At 43.7% G+C, this 21,957-nt stretch overlaps 1 protein-coding gene across 1 annotated transcript; it reads left to right on the top strand.

The window, feature by feature from the left end:
- Positions 1 to 1,912: 1,912 nt before the first annotated feature.
- LOC311271242 (uncharacterized protein) lies at positions 1,913 to 11,201 on the top strand (the record flags this gene model as incomplete). The annotated part of the gene is made up of 10 exons (XM_084376845.1): positions 1,913 to 2,043; positions 2,185 to 2,275; positions 2,386 to 3,196; positions 3,963 to 4,131; positions 4,332 to 4,549; positions 4,720 to 4,791; positions 4,881 to 5,047; positions 6,120 to 6,371; positions 6,493 to 6,798; positions 11,094 to 11,201. 10 exons carry the CDS (start codon positions 1,913 to 1,915, stop codon positions 11,199 to 11,201), a joined length of 2,325 nt encoding a protein of 774 aa, XP_084232971.1.
- Positions 11,202 to 21,957: the final 10,756 nt, after the last annotated feature.

The raw sequence follows: 21,957 nt of genomic DNA, 5'->3' as shown, positions 1-21,957 counted from the left end.
CTCACTTCCAAGGCCTCTGGAGCTCAGGGGCCCGGCTGGAGCAGCCGACGTGCCCAGCCTCTGGAGCTGACGTGCCCAGCCTATGGAGGTCCACGGCCGGGCTTGTTGGTGCCGAGCTCCCCGGTCCCTGGAGCTTAGCTTCCAGGAGGCCGTCTCAGAGGGTCCTGGGGGTCATTTGGAGCGGATTGAGCGCTCACTTCCAAGGCCTCTGGAGCTCAGGGGCCCGGCTGGAGCAGCCGACGTGCCCAGCCTCTGGAGGTCCACGGCCGGGCTTGTTGGTGCCGAGCTCCCCGGTCCCTGGAGCTTAGCTTCCAGGAGGCCGTCTCAGAGGGTCCTGGGGGTCATTTGGAGCGGATTGAGCGCTCACTTCCAAGGCCTCTGGAGCTCAGGGGCCCGGCTGGAGCAGCCGACGTGCCCAGCCTCTGGAGCTGACGTGCCCAGCCTATGGAGGTCCACGGCCGGGCTTGTTGGTGCCGAGCTCCCCGGTCCCTGGAGCTTAGCTTCCAGGAGGCCGTCTCAGAGGGTCCTGGGGGTCATTTGGAGCGGATTGAGCGCTCACTTCCAAGGCCTCTGGAGCTCAGGGGCCCGGCTGGAGCAGCCGACGTGCCCAGCCTCTGGAGCTGACGTGCCCAGCCTATGGAGGTCCACGGCCGGGCTTGTTGGTGCCGAGCTCCCCGGTCCCTGGAGCTTAGCTTCCAGGAGGCCATCTCAGAGGGTCCTGGGGGTCATTTGGAGCGGATTGAGCGCTCACTTCCAAGGCCTCTGGAGCTCAGGGGCCCGGCTAGAGCAGCCGACGTGCCCAGCCTCTGGAGGTCCACGGCCGGGCTTGTTGGTGCCGAGCTCCCCGGTCCCTGGAGCTCAGCTTCCAGGAGGCCATCTCAGAGGGTCCTGGGGGTCATTTGGAGCGGATTGAGCGCTCACTTCCAAGGCCTCTGGAGCTCAGGGGTCCGGCTAGAGCAGCTGACGCGTTTATATACATATATACACCAATACATATTTATGTATATATATATATATATATATATATATATATATATATATATATATATACACATATATACATATATGTATATATATATATATATATATATATACATACTTAAATCATAACTAATAAATACTCTGTAATTGAATGATGTCATATATGTCAAGACAGACATATATCAAGACAAGCATGGCACGTATTCCATATAAGTGAACCTCTATCCTAAATTATGTCCATGCTCTGATTGGCCGAGAGCGAGCCAATGAAAGGCTTTAAATAGCCCTTCCATCAAGTGCATCCATTTAGATGCACTTGTTGGATGCAACACTGAGGTAAGACCAATTTCAAGTCATCATCTAACGCCACTAATGCTTCCATATTTGCAATGAGATTCACTAAATAACATCCAGAAAGTGAATATTTCTCACTAAGACTTCCAAATTCAGCCTAATTTCTACTAATTGATTCCAGAAAGTGAATATTTCTCACTAAGACTTCCAAATTCAGCCTAATTTCTACTAATTGATTCCAGAAAGTGAATATTTCTTACCAAGGCTTCCAAATTCAGCCTAATTTTTACTAATTGATTTCAGAAAGTGAATATTTATTACAAGGCTTCCAAATTCAGCCTCATTTCTACTAATTGATTCCAGAAAGTGAATATTTATTACCAAGGCTTCCAAATTCAGCCTAATTTCTACTAAATTATTCCAGAAAGTGGTTATGTATTACTAAGGCTTGCAATTTGGGTGTAATAATGACTAGGTCTTCAAAATACTGAATATCATTAATATCGCGCGTCCGCCTCGGTGGTGAGTGTGTGTGTGTGTGTGTGTGTGGGGGGGGGGGGGGTAATGAGTAACGATAACGGACTAATAAACTAATAGACTAATAACGTCTGTCTGCTTGTCTTCACCAGAGAAAAAGATGCCACGGAGTCCAGTCCCGTGTCCAGTCTGTGCGGTGCCCTATGTTGCTGTTCGCCAGCATCTGGTCAAGTACCACCAGATTGGAAACTCCATAGAATTGAAGCTGCTCCTCGGCTACGCTTCGGCGACGTAAGTACCGTTCGGTGGCTCTGATGAATCGCGTCTCACACCTCCGCTTTTGTTTCCTTAATGGTGTCGCGTTTATTATTGTTAATTTTGAATTGTCATTTTTTTCTTTTCTTTTTTTTTCTTTTCTTCTCTTATTTCCAGCCATAACGGCAGGCTAACATGTCCCATATGCAAACGCAAAAAGCTATCCCGGCTGGACAAGCATGTGGAGAATATGCACGGCGGGCTGAAGGTTAGTTCCTCTGTCCGCCTTGATTTAAAATACACAATATCAACATGTGCTATTGGCGTACACGTGTCGTGCTGAGATTTAACCTTCAATGTGCTTTCTTGCCATTACAGAAAGAGACTCAGAAAAATATTCTGAGGATCGCCAAACGGAGTGCCAAATTGAAAGCCCTGAGGAGGCTGAGGAAGTCCAATCCCCTGCCAGCGATGATGACCACCCTGGACCAGGAGAAGCTGACGTCGAGCAGTGATGGAGATGGAGATGGAGATGAGGATGGAGATGGAGATGAGGATGGAGATGAGGATGGAGTTGGAGATGCCACCGCCAGCCCCAGCAGCAGCAGCGCCAGCGCCAGTGCCAGCGCCAGCACCAGCACCAGCCACAGCGCCAGCACCAGCACTCTCTCTTCCTGTGGTCATGCCTTACCTCTACGGAAAAACTGTAACGGCTGCGTCGGTCTCAGGGTAAGAATTCACCGGCTGAGGAGCGACACGAATACTTGGATGACATCATCGACTCCTTCTCGGGAGCAGCAGGAGTCCACCCAGCAGCAGCAGCAGCAGCAGGAGGAGGAGGAGGAGTTGTCCACCCCTTCTCTTCATCATCATGATCAGCAGCAGCAGTCCTCCACCCCGCAGCACCCGCAGCAGTCGTCCACCCCGCAGCAGCAGCAGTCGTCCACCCCGCAGCAGTCGTCCACCCCGCAGCAGCAGCAGTCGTCCACCCCGCAGCACCCGCAGCAGTCGTCCACCCCGCAGCACCTGCAGTCGCCGTCCACCCCTCACCAGCAGCAGTCGTCGTCCTCTTCGTCCACCACGCCAAAGAAGATGCTGGAGTACAACCCTCAGACTCCAGGGAGTTCTGCGCGTAAAAAATTCGAGAGGAGAAAAATTGTGAGCGACCCGACCAAGCTACCTCGCTATGGTATTTACATTTTTGTATTACTCGCATATAAGATATTCTTGTTGTTTATGTTGTTGTTGTTGTTCTCCTAATAATCGATACAATTTGCTAATAATTCCAAAAAACAAATTTTAATCTCTTTATCTTTCACATATTGTATCCACATCGCACGTGCGTTTGGTGCAGGTTTTCCAAATAATCGATACAATTTGCTAATAATTCCAAAAAACAAATTTTAATCTCTTTATCTTTCACATATTGTATCCACATCGCACGTGCGTTTGGTGCAGGTTTTCCAAATAATCGATACAATTTGCTAATAATTCCAAAAAACAAATTTTAATCTCTTTATCTTTCCCATATTGTATCCACATCGCACGTGCGTTTGGTGCAGGTTTTCCAAATAATCGATACAATTTGCTAATAATTCCAAAAAGCGAATTTTAATCTCTTTATCTTTCACATATTGTATCCACATCGCACGTGCGTTTGGTGCAGGTTTTCCAAATAATCGATACAATTTGCTAATAATTCCAAAAAGCGAATTTTAATCTCTTTATCTTTCACATATTGTATCCACATCGCACGTGCGTTTGGTGCAGGTTTTCCAAATAATCGATACAATTTGCTAATAATTCCAAAAAGCGAATTTTAATCTCTTTATCTTTCACATATTGTATCCACATCGCACGTGCGTTTTGTGCAGGTTTTCCAAATAATCGATACAATTTGCTAATAATTCCAAACAACCCTTATAACAATAAAATTCTCTTTCCCTTTCACACAGAAAAAATTCTCGACTTGTGGTTCAAGAACATCGCCGCTGGAAACAGGAGACAGGAGGAGAACGCGAGGATGCGGGTTGCACACGCCCGACGGTGGATGCTCTTCATGGCAGACCGCAGTATACCGGAGATGACGTTCAGTTTTTTGAGAAACACTGAGAGGCTGCTTGAGTAAATACTTTAATACTCTTTTTAACTTTCTTGTGTCTATCAAACACTACGTGTAACCGAGAGGAAGGGAGAGAGTAGCACGTTGCAAATCTACTAGGTGTGCTAATCTGTGTGTGTGTGTGTGTGTGTGTGTCTCTCTCTCTCTCTCTCTCTCTCTCTCTCTCTCTCTCTCACTCACTCTCTCTCACTCACTCACTCAGATGGCGGGACACGCTCAAAAAATATGCTGTCACAACGCAGCTAATTATTCTTGGCAACGTGAGGGCATTTCTACAATTCCTCTTGGAGGCACAACTCCAGGAGGTCAAGGCTCCTCAAAAATTACTGAGAGGAGTTATTTTCATCTTGAAGTCTGCTGCAAGAATGTGCAAAAAGGACATTGTGACGCATCGGCAATCTGTCAGGATGAAAAAAACTAGTAGGTTTAACCGCATCTGTTTTTATTTTTTATTTATTCTTATTCTTACTATTTTATTATTATTATTATTATTATTGTTATTATTTATTCATTTATTTATTTATTTATTTTTATCTCGCCAGTCACGACACCATCATTTACTTGAAATCCGGTTTGTGTCTGACTTTCAGGTTTGCTTGTGAAGGCCGCCCACATCAGCTCCTACCTCCGGCAGGTGCGAAGAGAGATACCGGCTGCACTGCGTAAGTATTTCGGTTACCGGCGTTTGAAAACTCAGATAAGACGAAGACGGTTGTGGCACGCTAGTTGAAAATGTCCTTCTGCTTTACAGTGCGCCTGGAAAAACGGCCAAACAGAAAAAAGTTGGATCATTTCTACGGACTCATCGCCGGATTCATTGTCTGTACGACGGGCCACAGGAGGGGGGTCCTGGCAAACCTAAAGGTGGAGGAGGTGACGGCGGCAGACTGTGACAGGAATGGCAGACGTATAATTGGGGTAAGAGCGTGCTGTGTTGGCAGACTTGGAGATGTATTTCGTGCAGTGTTTTCCAAATAGTCGATACAATTTGCTAATAATTACAAACAACGCATTTTAGTCTCTTTATCTTTCACATATTGCATCCGCAAAGCACGTGCGTTTGGAGGTGCGTTTCGTGCAGTGTTTTCCAAATAGTCGCTACAATTTGCTAATAATTACAAACAACGCATTTTAGTCTCTTTATCTTTCACATATTGCATCCGCAAAGCACGTGCGTTTGGAGGTGCGTTTCGTGCAGTGTTTTCCAAATAGTCGATACAATTTGCTAATAATTACAAACAACGCATTTTAGTCTCTTTATCTTTCACATATTGCATCCGCAAAGCACGTGCGTTTGGAGGTGCGTTTCGTGCAGTGTTTTCCAAATAGTCGATACAATTTGCTAATAATTACAAACAACGCATTTTAGTCTCTTTATCTTTCACATATTGCATCCGCAAAGCACGTGCGTTTGGAGGTGCGTTTCCTGCAGTGTTTTCCAAATAGTGGATACAATTTGCTAATAATTACAAACAACGCATTTTAGTCTCTTTATCTTTCACATATTGCATCCGCAAAGCACGTGCGTTTGGAGGTGCGTTTCCTGCAGTGTTTTCCAAATAGTCGCTACAATTTGCTAATAATTACAAACAACGCATTTTAGTCTCTTTATCTTTCACATATTGCATCCGCAAAGCACGTGCGTTTGGAGGTGCGTTTCCTGCAGTGTTTTCCAAATAGTCGATACAATTTGCTAATAATTACAAACAACGCATTTTAGTCTCTTTATCTTTCACATATTGCATCCGCAAAGCACGTGCGTTTGGAGGTGTGTTTCGTGCAGTGTTTTCCAAATAGTGGATACAATTTGCTAATAATTTTAAATAGTCGATCCATACTTGCTAATAGTTCCAAAGAAAGTATTTTAATCTCTTTATCTTTCAGATAATGTATCCATATCACAGTGCGTAATTATTTGCTTTATTGATTTCTTTTCTCGCTCTCTCACTCTCTCTCTCTCTCTCTCTCTCTCTCTCTCTCACTCTCTCAGGTCACACAGCACAAGACGAAGGAAACGTTTGGTCGCGCTCTCATTCCTTTGAATAAGGAGGAGTACCTTTGGCTCAGCAGATTCATCTACCACCGACACAAATTCAAGTGCGGCGACTCTGAGATTTTTTTCTCTAATTCCAATGGTGGCCCCTACAACGTACTCCTGGAGTCCTTCCAGGCCACCTGGAAAGGTTTCGGCCTACCGGGGAGTCCGACCTTCAATCTGATCCGCAGCAGCATCAGCACCTGCGTAAGAATTCTTATTATTTTTTTATTTATTTATTTAATTTTTTTAATATTCAATCGGTTCGAGTTTTGACCAGCTAATAAGTGTTTTTCCTCAACTTGTTTTATGTCTTCTCTTTTTGTAGATCGGGAGGTCTTTGGACACTAGCAAGAAGTCCAGCGTCCGCAGGTTGATGTGCCACTCGAATGCAACAGCTGAGAAGTTTTACGAGGCAGATCTGGACTTCAAGGAGGCTTTCGAGTCGAGGGCTCACACCGCCGACGCTCTGTGTCAGAACACTGAAAGGATTGAAGAAAAAGAGTCGGACTCGGAAGATGGTGATGGTGATGGTGCTGCTGCTGCTGCTGCTGCTGCGGAGGAGGAGGAGGAGGAGGAGGAGGAGGAGGAGGACAACAACGACGACAACGACGAGGACAAGGAGGAGGAGGAAGTGTCAAAAAAAGACAATTCACAGACACAGGAAGACGGAGAAAGGGGACAGAAAGAGACTGATAAAGAAATGAAAAAGCAACCCAGGAACAAGGGGAGATCAAAAAAGCCAATGATGACCAGACTACAGAGGAAGAAAAGGGACAAGAAAAGAGCTGAAGCCCCTGACCAGGCAGAGAAGGGAATGGATGAGGGGTCTGCCAAACTCCCAGACGCAGACAAAGACGCTACACAGGGGATGAGCTCAAAGAAGAGGAAGAGGAAGAGAAAAGAAAAAGTTAGAAAGAGTAAGAAGATAAAGGAGGAAAAGCAAGAAAAAACGTTGGTTTACGAGAACCTTTCCTCGGATGACTCGAATTTGCCATCCACGAGACGATCTGACCACATAACGGACGTGGTCTGCCTCTCATCCACAGGGGATGACTCAGGCGTGGAAGACATGGTGATGGCAGCACAGGCCCCTCAGCCACCAGCGCAGGCCCCCGATCCACCAGCTTCACAGGCCCCCAATCCACCAGCTTCACAGGCCCCCGATCCACCAGCTTCACAGGCCCCGGATCCACCAGCGCCACAGGCCCCCGATCCACCAGCTTCACAGGCCGCCGATCCACCAGCTTCACAGGCCCCCGATCCACCAGCTTCACAGGCCCCCGATCCACCAGCTTCACATGCCCCCGATCCACCAGCTTCACAGGCCCCCGATCCACCAGCTTCACAGGCCCCCGATCCACCAGCTTCACAGGCCCCGGATCCACCAGCTTCACAGGCCCCCGATCCACCAGCTTCACAGGCCCCCGATCCACCAGCTTCACAGGCCCCCGATCCACCAGCGCCACAGGCCCCCGATCCACCAGCTTCACAGGCGCCCGATCCACCAGCTTCACAGGCCCCCGATCCACCAGCTTCACAGGCCCCCGATCCACCAGCGCCACAGGCCCCCGATCCACCAGCGCCTCAGGCCCCCGAACCACCACCTCCACAGGCCCCCGATCCACCACCTCCACAGGCCCCCGATCCACCACCTCCACAGGCCCCCGATCCACCACCTCCACAGGCCCCCGATCCACCAGCGCAGGCCCCCGATCCACAAGCGCAGGCCCCCGATCCACCACCTCCACAGGCCCCCGATCCACCACCTCCACAGGCCCCCGATCCACAAGCGCAGGCCCCCGATCCACCAGCTTCACAGGCCCCGGATCCACCAGCTTCACAGGCCCCCGATCCACCAGCTTCACAGGCCCCGGATCCACCAGCTTCACAGGCCCCGGATCCACCAGCTTCACAGGCCCCCGATCCACCAGCTTCACAGGCCCCCGATCCACCAGCGCCACAGGCCCCCGATCCACCAGCTTCACAGGCGCCCGATCCACCAGCTTCACAGGCCCCCGATCCACCAGCTTCACAGGCCCCCGATCCACCAGCGCCACAGGCCCCCGATCCACCAGCGCCTCAGGCCCCCGAACCACCACCTCCACAGGCCCCCGATCCACCACCTCCACAGGCCCCCGATCCACCACCTCCACAGGCCCCCGATCCACCAGCGCAGGCCCCCGATCCACAAGCGCAGGCCCCCGATCCACCACCTCCACAGGCCCCCGATCCACCACCTCCACAGGCCCCCGATCCACCAGCGCAGGCCCCCGATCCACAAGCGCAGGCCCCCGATCCACCACCTCCACAGGCCCCCGATCCACCAGCGCAGGCCCCCGATCCACAAGCGCAGGCCCCCGATCCACCACCTCCACAGGCCCCCGATCCACCACCTCCACAGGCCCCCGATCCACCAGCTTCACAGGCCCCCGATCCACCAGCTTCACAGGCCCCCGATCCACCAGCGCCACAGGCCCCCGATCCACCAGCTTCACAGGCCCCCGATCCACCAGCGCCACAGGCCCCTGATCAAGCTGCAGGCAAGGCCCCTCATCCACCAGCAGACTTGGGATGAAAAGCTGGCCGAAATCTGCCAAATAAACAGTCATGGACTTGGACTTGAGTGTCCATTTTGCTGATGTCACTGTGTTTGTTTGTTGTTTGCTTTTGTTGTTTGATGTTTTTGTTTTTTTACAGCATTTTGCAGTGAATAAAAGTTCACAGTTAACTTGATCATTGCTTCCTCTTTCTTTGTTTTTAGAGGGTCTGTCATCAACGACAAAGAGGAGATAAAAATCACTAATCCTTCCAGCATTTCGATTGAAATGCCTAAATTGCTATTGATACAGATAACTGAACCTTCCAATCTAAAAATATTAATCACTAATGGTTCCGGGTTTTGAATTCTGATGAATTAACTGATTTTAAATCAGCCATTGCTGGCTCTAAGTTTGACAGTCTAACTTTTTCAAATACAAATGTAGATGGTTACTGCTTCAAAATAAAAATAAAAAAGGTTTACTATTGAAGAACTGGTTGAATATTGGCATCCATAGTAAAGTGTTTCAAACATTCAAGTTTAAGAATCGGAATTGCTTTATTGTCCCACATGGGGGAAATATGTTTGCCACAGCATCCAAAGGACAGAATATTACAATGACAGACAGAACAAAACAACAGCAGCAGCAGACGGCGGCAGCGGCGGCTCTTCTTCTTCTCTTTCGGTATTTACAAACATCCGTAAGTAGAATAGAACAAAACAAAGGAACAAGGACGCAGAAAACAAACAAAGACACTTGCTTGTAAACAGGCCAATCCCAGTTGAGAATATGACTTCCTGGGATGAGCTAACAAGCTTCATCACACATTTTTTCAAATCCAAAATGAAAAATTCAAATAAGTGATTCTTGATCCTAAATTGAATCCAAAAACGGCATCTCATAATTCGAGCCTGTAGCCCAATTGGCCGCTGAGTACGAGCCAATGAGACGCACTGTTGGGAGAGCATAAGAGGCAGCGCTTGCATTCGCATGCATTTGTTGGACGCGTAAATGAGGTAAGGTAAATTCCAGAAATGTGATATAAAGTTGTTTTTTACCATCAATCTTTATCACTAAGGCTTCTTCCAAATTTAAAATGACATTCGCAAAATAATTCCGGAAGGTGAATCTTTATCACTAAGGCTTCTTCCAAATCTACTATAAAATTAGCTAAATTATTTCAGAAAGTGATTATATATTACTAAATCTCCCAAATTTAGCATAATTTCGCTAAATGATCCCGAAAGTGAATATGAATTACCAAGGCTTCCAAATTCTGCATAATAATCCATAATTGATTCCATAAAGTGAATATTTATTACTTACTTCTTCCAAATATAACAAGACTCGCTAAATAACACCAGAAGGTGAATCTTTATCGCTAAGGCTTCCAAGTTTGACTTAAAAGTACTTTGTGTTCCAAATAGCTCATCTGAAGCCCTAAATCTTCAATTCTTCTTCTTCTTCTTCTTCTTCTTCTTCGAGAGAGATAGCGAGTGCCATTATCTTGTCGTCGGTCTTTAGAGGAAGGGTCGTCGTTCTTGAAATCGGCCAAGCGCCCATCTCTCACGTTTGCTTTTCTTCACCAGGGGAGACGATGCCCACCAGTCTTGCTCCCCCCTCCAATCTGCATGTCTTCGTTCCCGTTGTGCAATGCCATCCTGCTGAGGGTATGCCATTTTCTCAGAATGCAATCTTCCTCTTTCAGTCTAAAACAGAAGGAAATATGACAATAAATAATGTTCTGCATTACAACATTTGGAATGATGGAATGATTGTCCATTTAAAAAAAGAGAAGGCAAGGTTTTCTCACCATCTGTTGTGTCACAAAAACAGCTGGATGAAGGTTGGTGTTTGTAACTCGCTGCGGTATCTACGAAGCAATCTGGAAATATAGCGGAGAAACACATTTGCGATGGGTAAAGGAAGGATAAAAAGGCATTATGCGTTGGTCTTTCTGCACAGATTTCAATATCACATATTTACGATCTGAATATTTCTGCCGTCATTTAGGTACTGCAATTGAAAATGGCGATGGATCGCACTGTATCGTAATATGGTGAGCGCAGTGTCTCAAATTCTTTGTTATCTGTCTTGTGGATGTGGATATTACTCAAAGCTTAATGTGCGTATTTACTCTCGAATGGCCATCCCTGTTTAGGCAACCACCTGATGATGTCGGAAAATACCGTGTAAGTGTTAAAAGCATCTACCACCGTGGCCAAAGACTGTAAATATGAAATCGGATGACCGTTTGTTTGTTTGTTTGTTTGTTTGTTTCTTTCTTTCTTTCTTTCTTTCTTTCCTTCTCTGTCTCTCTGTCTGTCTGACTGACTGTCTGTCTGTCTGACTGACTGTGTGTTGTTTTTTCCCCCCCCTTTCTTAGTGCGCGGATCCCTTCGACTGTGGCATCGCTCTGCTGGCTCTTGTTCTCGTCCTCCTGTTGACCTACATCTTCTACCTGTTAGTGCGCTGTAAGTTTGGACACGGTTGAGAGACAAAAAAAACCCCCCACACCCTTTGGTTGAGCCCAGAAGACTTGCAAGTTGATTTAAAGAGAAGGCTTTAAGACTCTAAAAATATGATCTTGCATAATTAAGGCATTCCAAAGACAGATATGTCAATCACTCGTCTTAAAAATCTGAACTGAAGGATCATTTCGAACCAATTCCAAATAGTGGATAAAAATGACTAAAGGTTCCAACTTGCTATTTCTTTCTGCTAATTCTTCCATGTTCAACTTCCACCTTACTGAAAGTGCATACGAATCCCTAATTCTTCAAAAAAGATAACCCACACCCTTTGGTTGAGCACAGAAGACTTGCAAGTTGATTTAAAGAGAAGGCTTTAAGACTCTAAAAATATGATCTTGCATAATTAAGGCATTCCAAAGACAGATATGTCAATCACTCGTCTTAAAAATCTGAACTGAAGGATCATTTCTAACAAATTCCAAATAGTGGATAAAAATGACTAAAGGTTCCAACTTGCTATTTCTTTCTGCTAATTCTTCCATGTTCAACTTCCACCTTACTGAAAGTGCATACGAATCCCTAATTCTTCAAAAAAGAAAACCCACACCCTTTGGTTGAGCCCAGAAGATTTGCAAGTTGATTTAAAGAGAAGGCTTTAAGACTCTAAAAATATGATCTTGCATAATTAAGGCATTCCAAAGACAGATATGTCAATCACTCGTCTTAAAAATCTGAACTGAAGGATCATTTCTAACCAATTCCAAATAGTGGATAAAAATGACTAAAGGTTCCAACTTGCTATTTCTTTCTGCTAATTCTTCCATGCTCAACTTCCACCTTTCTGAAAGTGCATACGAATCCCTAATTCTTCAATTCACATCACGATAACATAACTCCCCCCTCTTTGTAGATGTCTTCCAGTGACTCCGTCGGCGGTCCACCGGGTCGAAAAATCAAGGAAGAGCCAGGCTCCCCGGTAAGTGCAAGTTGTTGTTAAATAGCGTAATAACACGCTGTTGCATTACAATGCACGAAGGCGCGCGCTCGCAAGAGTCGGATTCACATTGGGATTCTCTTTGCTGTACCCCCCCTCAGGTGAGGCCGGCTTGCGGTCGAAGACGGGGCGTGTTGGTGAAGCAGGAGCCAGAATGTTCAGTAAGTAGAAAGCAAGTCGTTCTATGCATTTGCAATAAGTATCCAACAGCTTTGGTTAACCTAAAACTGTAACCGTCTCCATCTCTGTTCTACTCGATAAGAGGTTCAGGCTATTGACCTCTTTTACACTTGTCCTTAGGCAGCCTTTCCTACCCTGGCAGGACGTTTGAAGTGTGAGGTGGGCAAAAAACAAACAAACAAACAACACACAATCTTACTTCATCAATATTCAGGACAAGACATGTCATTGAAAACATTTAAATGCATCGCAATGTCATTGCGACAGTGTATCAAATACCCATCAACTGTGTCATTGTCTCATCTGTCGTCCTCGGCTCAGCCCGACAGCTCGTCCGACGATTCTTCTTCTTCTTCTTCTTCTTCTTCTTCTTCTTCTTCTTCTTCCGGCGATTCCTACGATTCCTCTACCAGCGACACAGATGATTCTTCCTCCAGCAGCTCCGATGACTTGCCAGTGTTCTCGCCACGACCAGTGAGTCTCACCATTTCATGCACCCACTGCATGCAAGACACATTTGTGTCATTGCAGTCGTTGTTTTTTTTATTTTTTTATTTTCTTTCTGCTTCCTTCCTCACCATCGCGCAATCAGGGAAAACGAAGGAGGCTTCACTACACTCAGGAATTTGACCAGCTGCTGAGACGGCTTTTTCGAAAGGAGCTCAAAGAAGGGGACATCAGGCGGCAGAGAGTAGGAATTTGCGTCCTTCTGTGTCTTCTCCAAATCCGCATCATTTTGGACTGTTTGTTTTCACCCTCTCCTTAGATCAAAGAAGTCCTCTCGGATTCCGCCGACCTGTTGGCGGAGGCGAGAAAGCTCCATCTGACCTTTGAAAATGTCCGGACGAGGCTCCGCAAACTCGCCTTTACACCAGAGGACTTCTACCGGAGAGACTCCTGGACCTGAGGTAGGCTACTGAATGACAGCGAGGCACTTCAGACATCGCGTGTGTGCGTGCGTGCCTGCTTGCGATGATATATTGATTATTGAGCAGTCGCCCTCTTTTTTTCACCTTCCCGATGTGAAAACACACACACACACACACACACACACACACGTCGACATTATAAAAAAAGTACTGTTGTTATTCCAAATTTGATATACAAATCACTAATGATGACAAGATATAAATAATAATAACGTAGAATCCGCTTAGCGCTTTGGATATTACTTTTGGATTAACAAAATATGGAATCTATTTAGGACGCCTTATGAGCTAACAAGCTTCATCATTCAACAATTTTTTCAATCACAAAATATGAGTATTTCGAATAAGTGATCCTCGATCCTAAATTGAATCCAAGAACAGCATCTGATATTTCCAGCCCTGCCAGATTGGCGGCAGAGTAGGAGCCAATGAAACGCTCCGCTCGGAGTATTACAAAAAAAAAGCCCTTCCTTCCGAGCAGCGCATGCATTCGCACGCATCTGTCGGACGCGTAACTGAGGTGAGATCAATTCCAAATATATATGATATAAAGTTGCTAAGCCCTCCAAATGTACCATAAGATGCGCTAAATCATTCCGGAAAGTTAATCTTTCTTCCTATATATTTCTGCAGGTAGTGCATATAAATCCCTAATTCTTCCAAGTTTAACTTCCAACTTTCTGTATATGTCCGGGAGTGCATATAAATCCTTCCAAATTTAACATAAGAGTCGCTAAACGATTCCAGAAAGCGAATATTTATCACTAAGGCTTCCAAAGTTAACATAAGATTTTCTAAGCGATTTCAGAAAGCGAATATTTATCACTAATGTTTCCAAGTTTGCGCTAAAATGACTTTATCTTCCAAAACCGTGTTTTAAAATGTCACAAAAACAGCTGGATGAAATTGCACATTTGTAACTCATTGTATCTGTATCTGTGAAGCATTCCGCAAATATAGTGGAGGAACAGATTTATGAATGGTAAAAAAAAAAAAGGAAAAAAGACAGAATTCTGTATTTGCTGTTATACACCGATTTGAGTATAACTTTTCTCATACAAGTGTTTCTGTCATCATTCAGGTTCTTCGGAAGACCAGTCGCACCGGATCGCTTGCACCACATCCCCACATGGTAGGCATGGTGTCTGGAGTTCTTTGGTGTCTGTCTTGTGGACGTGCATTGCATTTTACTCAATACATAATGTGTGTAGTCATTCTAGAATTGCCCTCTCTTTAGGCAGATGTCAGCCCCCCTCCCCGAGAAGTGAACTCACCTGTTGTCGTCCGAAAATTGTGTGTAAGTGTTAAATGTAGTATCTGTGACTTTGGCCAAAGGGCGTGAATACGAAGCACACTGACTGTTTCTTTTCTCTCTCTCAGTGCAAGGATCCTTTAAACGTCGTCTTCGGTCTGCTGTTAATCTTTCTGATTCTCATACTCCTCTACATTTTCTTCATCACGTGGCGTAAGTATGGAAATTTTATTTTTGGATTTGCTACTAACTAACTAAGTGTCAGCGTAACCGTTTGCGTCATTATTCTCAGCCAATTTCTGGGGTTAATCACCAGAAATTGAATCACTTTGTGAATAGAAGAATTTAAAGATGATGATGAACAATTGCTGGCGTCTCGCTTTGCAGATGTGTTTCGGGGATCCAAAAGCCAGCCCTGATGGGTCGACATGAGGAGCGGGGCTCTGGCACCCGTTCTTGGGTTATGGTGCCTTCAGTTCAGACTCCGCCCTCCCTCGCCTCAGAGATGAACTCGTCCTCGGCGTCACCTGTTTGTTGTCCACGACCGGCGGACGGCGCGACCCTCAGCCACTGAATGCCTTTTCTGTTGTCATGTTGAGCGTTTTGAATAAAAAAATTTCGTGAAAGGGTCGCGTTTTCTTTTTTCAATGTTCCCGATATTAGCACACACACACACACACACACACACATGTCAAGTACATTTAAAAGTACTAATTTTTATTCCAAATTTGTCATACAAATCAGTAATGATAACAACATATAAATTAAATTGACCACACCGTCCAAATTTGTCATTCCAAAACTACAGTATAAATTGCTAAATATAACCCAAGTTGTAATATAAATTACTAAACAGATTCCAAAGTTAAACGTTTATTAGATAGCAATACTGTCATAAGACAAAAAAGACAACTATACAATAATTTGCAAATAGGCAGTGTGTCAGTCAGTAATATCAGTCATGTAAGTGTGGGTGTGTGAATAATGAAGCGTAGGGTGTTGTGGAGTGAAAACAGAACCAGAGACAAACAAACAAAAGGCCTGCGGCTGCTGGCCGGTGGAAGCGTCAAAGCCAGAGAGGGCGAACAGCACTCTGTGGCAGCAAGGCACAGGTGCTCCAAATTCGGCTGGCTGCCACACCCACACTCTCCCAGGTACCCCGTAGATCTGCAGGGAAAATACAGACACAACTCCCAGAGTTGAGTTAGATTGGCATTCCAAAAATGTTACCACATTTGGCACTAACGTCATTCCAGGAAATCCGAGAAGGTGTGGTCACTGATTGTCCAATCAGAAATGAGCTCTCGAAGGCATATAAAAGCAACCTTGGCCAGCTGAAGTGCCACCACTATCGAATGCACAGGCCTGAAGTACAGTGCAAGGTGAGCGTCTTAAAGCCTACTATGTTCATTCCAGATTTTGTATAGAAATCACTAATGATGCCAAGATATGAATTAAATGACTACTAAATAGATTCCAAAGTTAAAATGTTATTCCCTAAAACTTCCAGAAATACAATATAAGTGACTAAAGACATCACAATCACAAACTTGGAATTTGTTTGGTAATTATATTCTATTTTTGGAATCACAAACTTGGAATTTGTTTGGTAATTATATTTTATTTTTGGAATCACAAACTTGGAATTTGTTTATTAATAATATATACAATTTGGAATCACAAACTTGGAATATAGTTAGTAATTATATTCTATTTTTGGAATCACAAACTTGGAATTTGTTTATTAATAATATATACAATTTGGAATCACAAACTTGGAACTTGTTTAGTAATTATATTCCATTTTTGGAATCACAAACTTGGAATTTGTTTATTAATAATATATACAATTTGGAATCACAAACTTGGAATTCAGTTAGTAGTTATATTCCATTTTTGGAATCACAAAATTGGAATTTGGTTATTAATAATATATACAATTTGGAATCACAAACTTGGAATTCAGTTAGTAGTTATATTCTATTTTTGGAATCACAAACTTGGAATATAGTTAGTAATTATATTCTATTTTTGGAATCACAAACTTGGAATTTGTTTGGTAATTATATTCTATTTTTGGAATCACAAACTTGGAATTTGTTTATTAATAATATATACAATTTGGAATCACAAACTTGGAATATAGTTAGTAATTATATTCTATTTTTGGAATCACAAACTTGGAATTTGTTTATTAATAATATATACAATTTGGAATCACAAACTTGGAATATAGTTAGTAATTATATTCTATTTTTGGAATCACAAACTTGGAATTTGTTTATTAATAATATATACAATTTGGAATCACAAACTTGGAATTTGTTTAGTAATTATATTCCATTTTTGGAATCACAAACTTGGAATTTGTTTATTAATAATATATACAATTTGGAATCACAAACTTGGAATTCAGTTAGTAGTTATATTCTATTTTTGGAATCACAAACTTGGAATATGTTTATTAATAATATATACAATTTGGAATCACAAACTTGGAATTTGTTTAGTAATTATATTCTATTTTTGGAATCACAAACTTGGAATTTGTTTATTAATAATATATACAATTTGGAATCACAAACTTGGAATTTGTTTAGTAATTATATTCTATTTTTGGAATCACAAACTTGGAATTTGTTTATTAATAATATATGCAATTTGGAATCACAAACTTGGAATATAGTTAGTAATTATATTCTATTTTTGGAATCACAAACTTGGAATTTAGTTAGTAATTACATTCCAAGTTTGTGATTCCAAATAGTGAATATAATTACTAAACAGGTTCCAAGTTTGTGATTCCAAATAATGAATATGATTACTAAACAGATTACAAGTTTGTGATTCCAAATGGTGAATATAATTACTAAACAGGTTCCAAGTTTGTGATTCCAAATAATGAATATGATTACTAAACAGATTACAAGTTTGTGATTCCAAATGGTGAATATAATTACTAAACAGGTTCCAAGTTTGTGATTCCAAATAGTGAATATGATTACTAAACAGATTACAAGTTTGTGATTCCAAATGGTGAATATAATTACTAAACAGATTACAAGTTTGTGATTCCAAATAGTGAATATAATTACTAAACAGTAGAGGTGGAACAGACAAAAGATACCAGTTTTGGGAATTTTTTATTCACAAACCGTGACGAATAAAACGAGGGTACCAAATGCGATGGAAGTAGGTAAATGCGTACTGCAGAACCCCCGAAGGGCTAAGAATTTGCATACTCCACGTCGAAATTAAACAATTCTGAAAAAAGAGAATTTGGATTCAAGATTTTCCAGAAATGCCATACGTTCAACTAAAAATGTAGTGTTAGGGACAGGGAAGTGGTTAGGGTTAGGCATAGTGGAAGGGGGAGTGGTTAGGATTAGGGTTAGGGAAGTGGTTAGGGTTAGGGCAAGAGGAAGAGGGAAAGGGTTAGGGGGGTTAGGGGTTAGGGTTAGGGTTAGGGTTAGGGTTAGGGTTAGGGTTAGGGTTAGGGTTAGGTAAGAGGTAGATTATATTTTATGTTACCTGAGGAGGATAGGTGCACTGGCAGCAGGGAAGGATGGATGGCCACCTCCAGGAAGTCCTGGTCGCACACGCGAACGCACACACGGCGCGCCCACATATCGTGGTTCATGAGTGTTATGAAGTAGTGTGTGTTGTAAGGAATGTGTGTGATTATGTGTCTAGGGTCCTGAGGAGGAGAAGACCGAAGAGAGCGATGGTGAGAGATGTGGTACAAAATAAAATAAATTGCTATTAGAAAAGAAAAAAAGAGAAAGAGAGTAAAGTTTATGTGGGTTCAGTCCCCCTGGGGATTCGATCTCGGGTCTTCCAGGGGGTAGCGCATATGTTGAACCAGTGCGCCATTTTATTTATAGGGTTGCTAGTAGGAGAGAAATATAAGAGGGTAATGAAGGTGAGTGAAAAAAAAAAAAAAAAAAAAAAAAAAAAAAAAAAAAAAAAAAAAAAATTTTTAATTAATATTATGTGATTAATGCAAAATAATAAGAAAGGTGATGAATATGACATGTATGGCTACATGCTCATATATATACACACACAGATATATGTGTATACATGTGTAGAAGAGGAAAGGAGGCCGAGAAAATAAATAGACTACTGGGAATATAAAGTGGAGATTGAAGAGTAGCAGAAAAGCATAAAAATGAGGTTAGGATGAGAGTGAAGAGTCCAGGGTGGAGATGGATGTTGAGAGGAGGGTGAAAGGGTCAAGAAAATGTTGTCAATGAGGAGGGATCTGTTGGGCCTCGATCCCGGGTCCTCCAGGGGGGAGCGCGCTGTTTAGACAGATGCGCCATTTTGTTTACAGAATTGTATTTGTAGAAAAGGGAATATAAAACAGGGGCGATACAAATAGGGATAAAATAAATGGACATGGAGGAGAGGAAAGAGAGGGAGAGGGAAAGGGAGAGGGGGGGGGGGTTTAGGTTGTGGAATAGTAGGAGCCTGATGTGTAGTCGAAGGACATAGTAATGAGGTGTAGAAGAAACCACACATATATACATATATACAGAGATACACACACACACATGCGCGCATACCCACATACAACCAGACATGTGCAGATACACACATACACATACATACATACATGGGCACACGAACCTGTGCGCGTGCACATATATACATACATACATACATACTATAAATATAATGTGTACATGTGTACAGCAAACAACATGATTACATGTGAGGGTAAGGGGTCAAGAGATGGAAGGAGGAGTAAGGGATGGGGTTAGGGTTAGGGTTGAGGGTCAGGGATAGGGTTAAGGTAAAAGGGGGGGTTTAGGGTTGGGGGTTAGGTAAGAGGTAGATTATATTTTATGTTACCTGAGGAGGATAGGTGCACTGGCAGCAGGGAAGGATGGATGGCCACCTCCAGGAAGTCCTGACCGCACACGCGAACGCACACACGGCGCGCCCACATATCGTGGTTCATGAGTGTTATGAAGTAATGTGTGTTGTAGGAAATATGTGTGATTATGTGTCTAGGGTCCTGAGGAGGAGAAGACCGAAGAAAGCGATGGTGAGAGATGTGGTACAAAATAAAATAAATTGCTATTAAAAGAGGAAAGAGTAAAGTTTATGTGGGTTCAGTCCCCCTGGGGATTCGATCTCGGGTCTTCCAGGGGGTAGCGCATATGTTGAACCAGTGCGCCATTTTATTTCTAGGATTGCTAGTAGGAGAGAAATAAAAGAGGGTAATGAAGGTGAGTGAAAAAAAATTAATATTATGTGATTAATGCAAAATAATAAGAAAGGTGATGAATATGACATGTATGGTTACATGCTCATATATATACACACACAGATATATGTGTATACATGTGTAGAAGAGGAAAGGAGGCCGAGAAAATGAATGGACTGCTGGGGATATAAAGTGGAGATTAGAGAGTAGCAGAAAAGCATAAAAATGAGGTTAGGATGAGAGTGAAGAGTCCAGGGTGGAGATGGATGTTGAGAGGAGGGTGAAAGGGTCAAGAAATTGTTGTCAATGAGGAGGGATCTGTTGGGTCTCGATCCCGGGTCCTCCAGGGGAAAGCGCGCTGTTTAGACAGATGCGCCATATTGTTAACCGAATTGTATTCATAAAAAAAGGAATATAAGACAAGGGCGATACAAGTAGGGATAAAATAGAAGGACATGGAGGAGAGGAAAGAAAGGGAGAGGGAGAGGGGGGGGGGGGGGGGGGGGGGTTTTTTAGGTTGTGGAATAGTAGGAGCTTGATGTGTAGTCGAGGGACATAGTAATGAGGTGTAGAAGAAACCACACATATATACATATATACAGATACACACACACACGCGCATACCCACATACAACCAGACATGTGCAGATACACACATACACATACATACATACATGGGCACACGAACCTGTGCGTGTGCATACATATACATATACATACATACTATAAACATAATGTGTACATGTGTACAGCACACAACATAATTATATGTGAGGGTAAAGGGTCAGGAGATGGGAGAAAGAGTGAGGGGTGGGGTTAGGGTTAGGGTTGAGGGTCAGGGATAGGGTTAAGGTAAAAGGGGGGGGGGGGGGAAAAAAGGTTTTGGGGGGGTAAAAGGTAGAGGTAAGGGACCAGGGTAAAAGTAAAAGAGGATTAAATAGGGGGTAAAAGGTGGAAATAGAGTCAGAGAAAAAAAATAAAAATTGAGAGGGGGATGAGGAGTGAAAAAGTATTATAGTAAGGATGGACTGGGTTAGGTCTCGATCCCGGGTCCTCCAAGGGATAGCGCATTACTTAAGGTGGTGTACCAATGTGTGGGCTAGTGAACTGTAGAAGAGAATGAGGCAGAAATAGAGTAAGCTGTAGGGGTAGAGGACATAGGAAAAAGGAAGAGAGAGGCATTCCACATAATTAAATAGTCAGGTTATATTTTATTATATTTTATTAGGTATTAAGGTATAGTATCTCATTGAGTATGAGTTATCCAAAGCAGGTGGAATTAGGGTACCATAGGATATGCATAGAGTCAATATACATAGCAGCATTCTACAGAATAGAGATATACTGACATCATGTTTTTTTAGGGGAAAATATAAAAACCGAAAAGTATATGTGATAAATGTAAGAGGGTTATGTATTAGAAGGAGAATGTGGGCGCGCAAATGCGCGCACGCGTGTGCGGCGATACGGAGGGCGTACAGTACGTGTGAGGAGGAGGGAGGGAGGGAAAAGAGGCAGGGAAAGAAGGGGGGGGGGAAAAAGGGAAGAGGGGAGATCAAGTAAAAGCCAAAACATGAGATAATAGATAATAAGTTGATTTTTAATTAAGACCAAGGGGTAAGAAGGTGTTGAGTTTAGACATCCAGATCTGTTCTTTCCGTTTTCGTTGTCCGCTGGTCCAGCTGGGGTCTGATTCTAGGCCTGTAATGAAGAGGTGGTCGACAGAGTGAAGATGAAAGTGACGAGAAAGATTAGTTTGAGGATAACCCCTGCTGATCAGACCCAAATGCTGTTTAAGTCTGGTCAGCAGGGGCTTGCCCGTCTCCCCGACGTAAAGCATGGCGCAAAATCTGCAGGTGATGGCGTAAATGATGTTGGGCGTAGTGAGGGATAGTGACTGGGTGATAGGCAGACCACGTTTACTATGGGAGTTGATAATGAATTTCTGGGGATGTAAGCGCCACTGGTGTTCGGAGCGGATGAGAGGTTGGCTGGAGAAGGTGGCCCTAACTAGAATGTCTCGGAGGCTAGGGTTTTTGCGTAAAGCAGAGATAACTGAGTAGTTTTGTAAGGGAGCATGTGTGTCGCGTGTACGAGAGAAATTATTTTTAAGGAGGTGATGGAGGCGAGTTTGAGTATGAGAGAAGGTAGTAATGAGGGGAGTGAGTTTTGTGGACGTGTTGGGAGGAGAGGAGGGAGAGGGGGG

Source organism: Pagrus pagrus (genome assembly GCF_965226575.1).
Source record: "Pagrus pagrus genome assembly, chromosome: 2".
In the NCBI taxonomy this organism is placed as follows: Eukaryota; Metazoa; Chordata; class Actinopteri; order Spariformes; family Sparidae; genus Pagrus; species Pagrus pagrus.
Note: the sequence above shows the minus strand (reverse complement) of the source record. Positions and strands in the feature narration are given on the sequence as shown.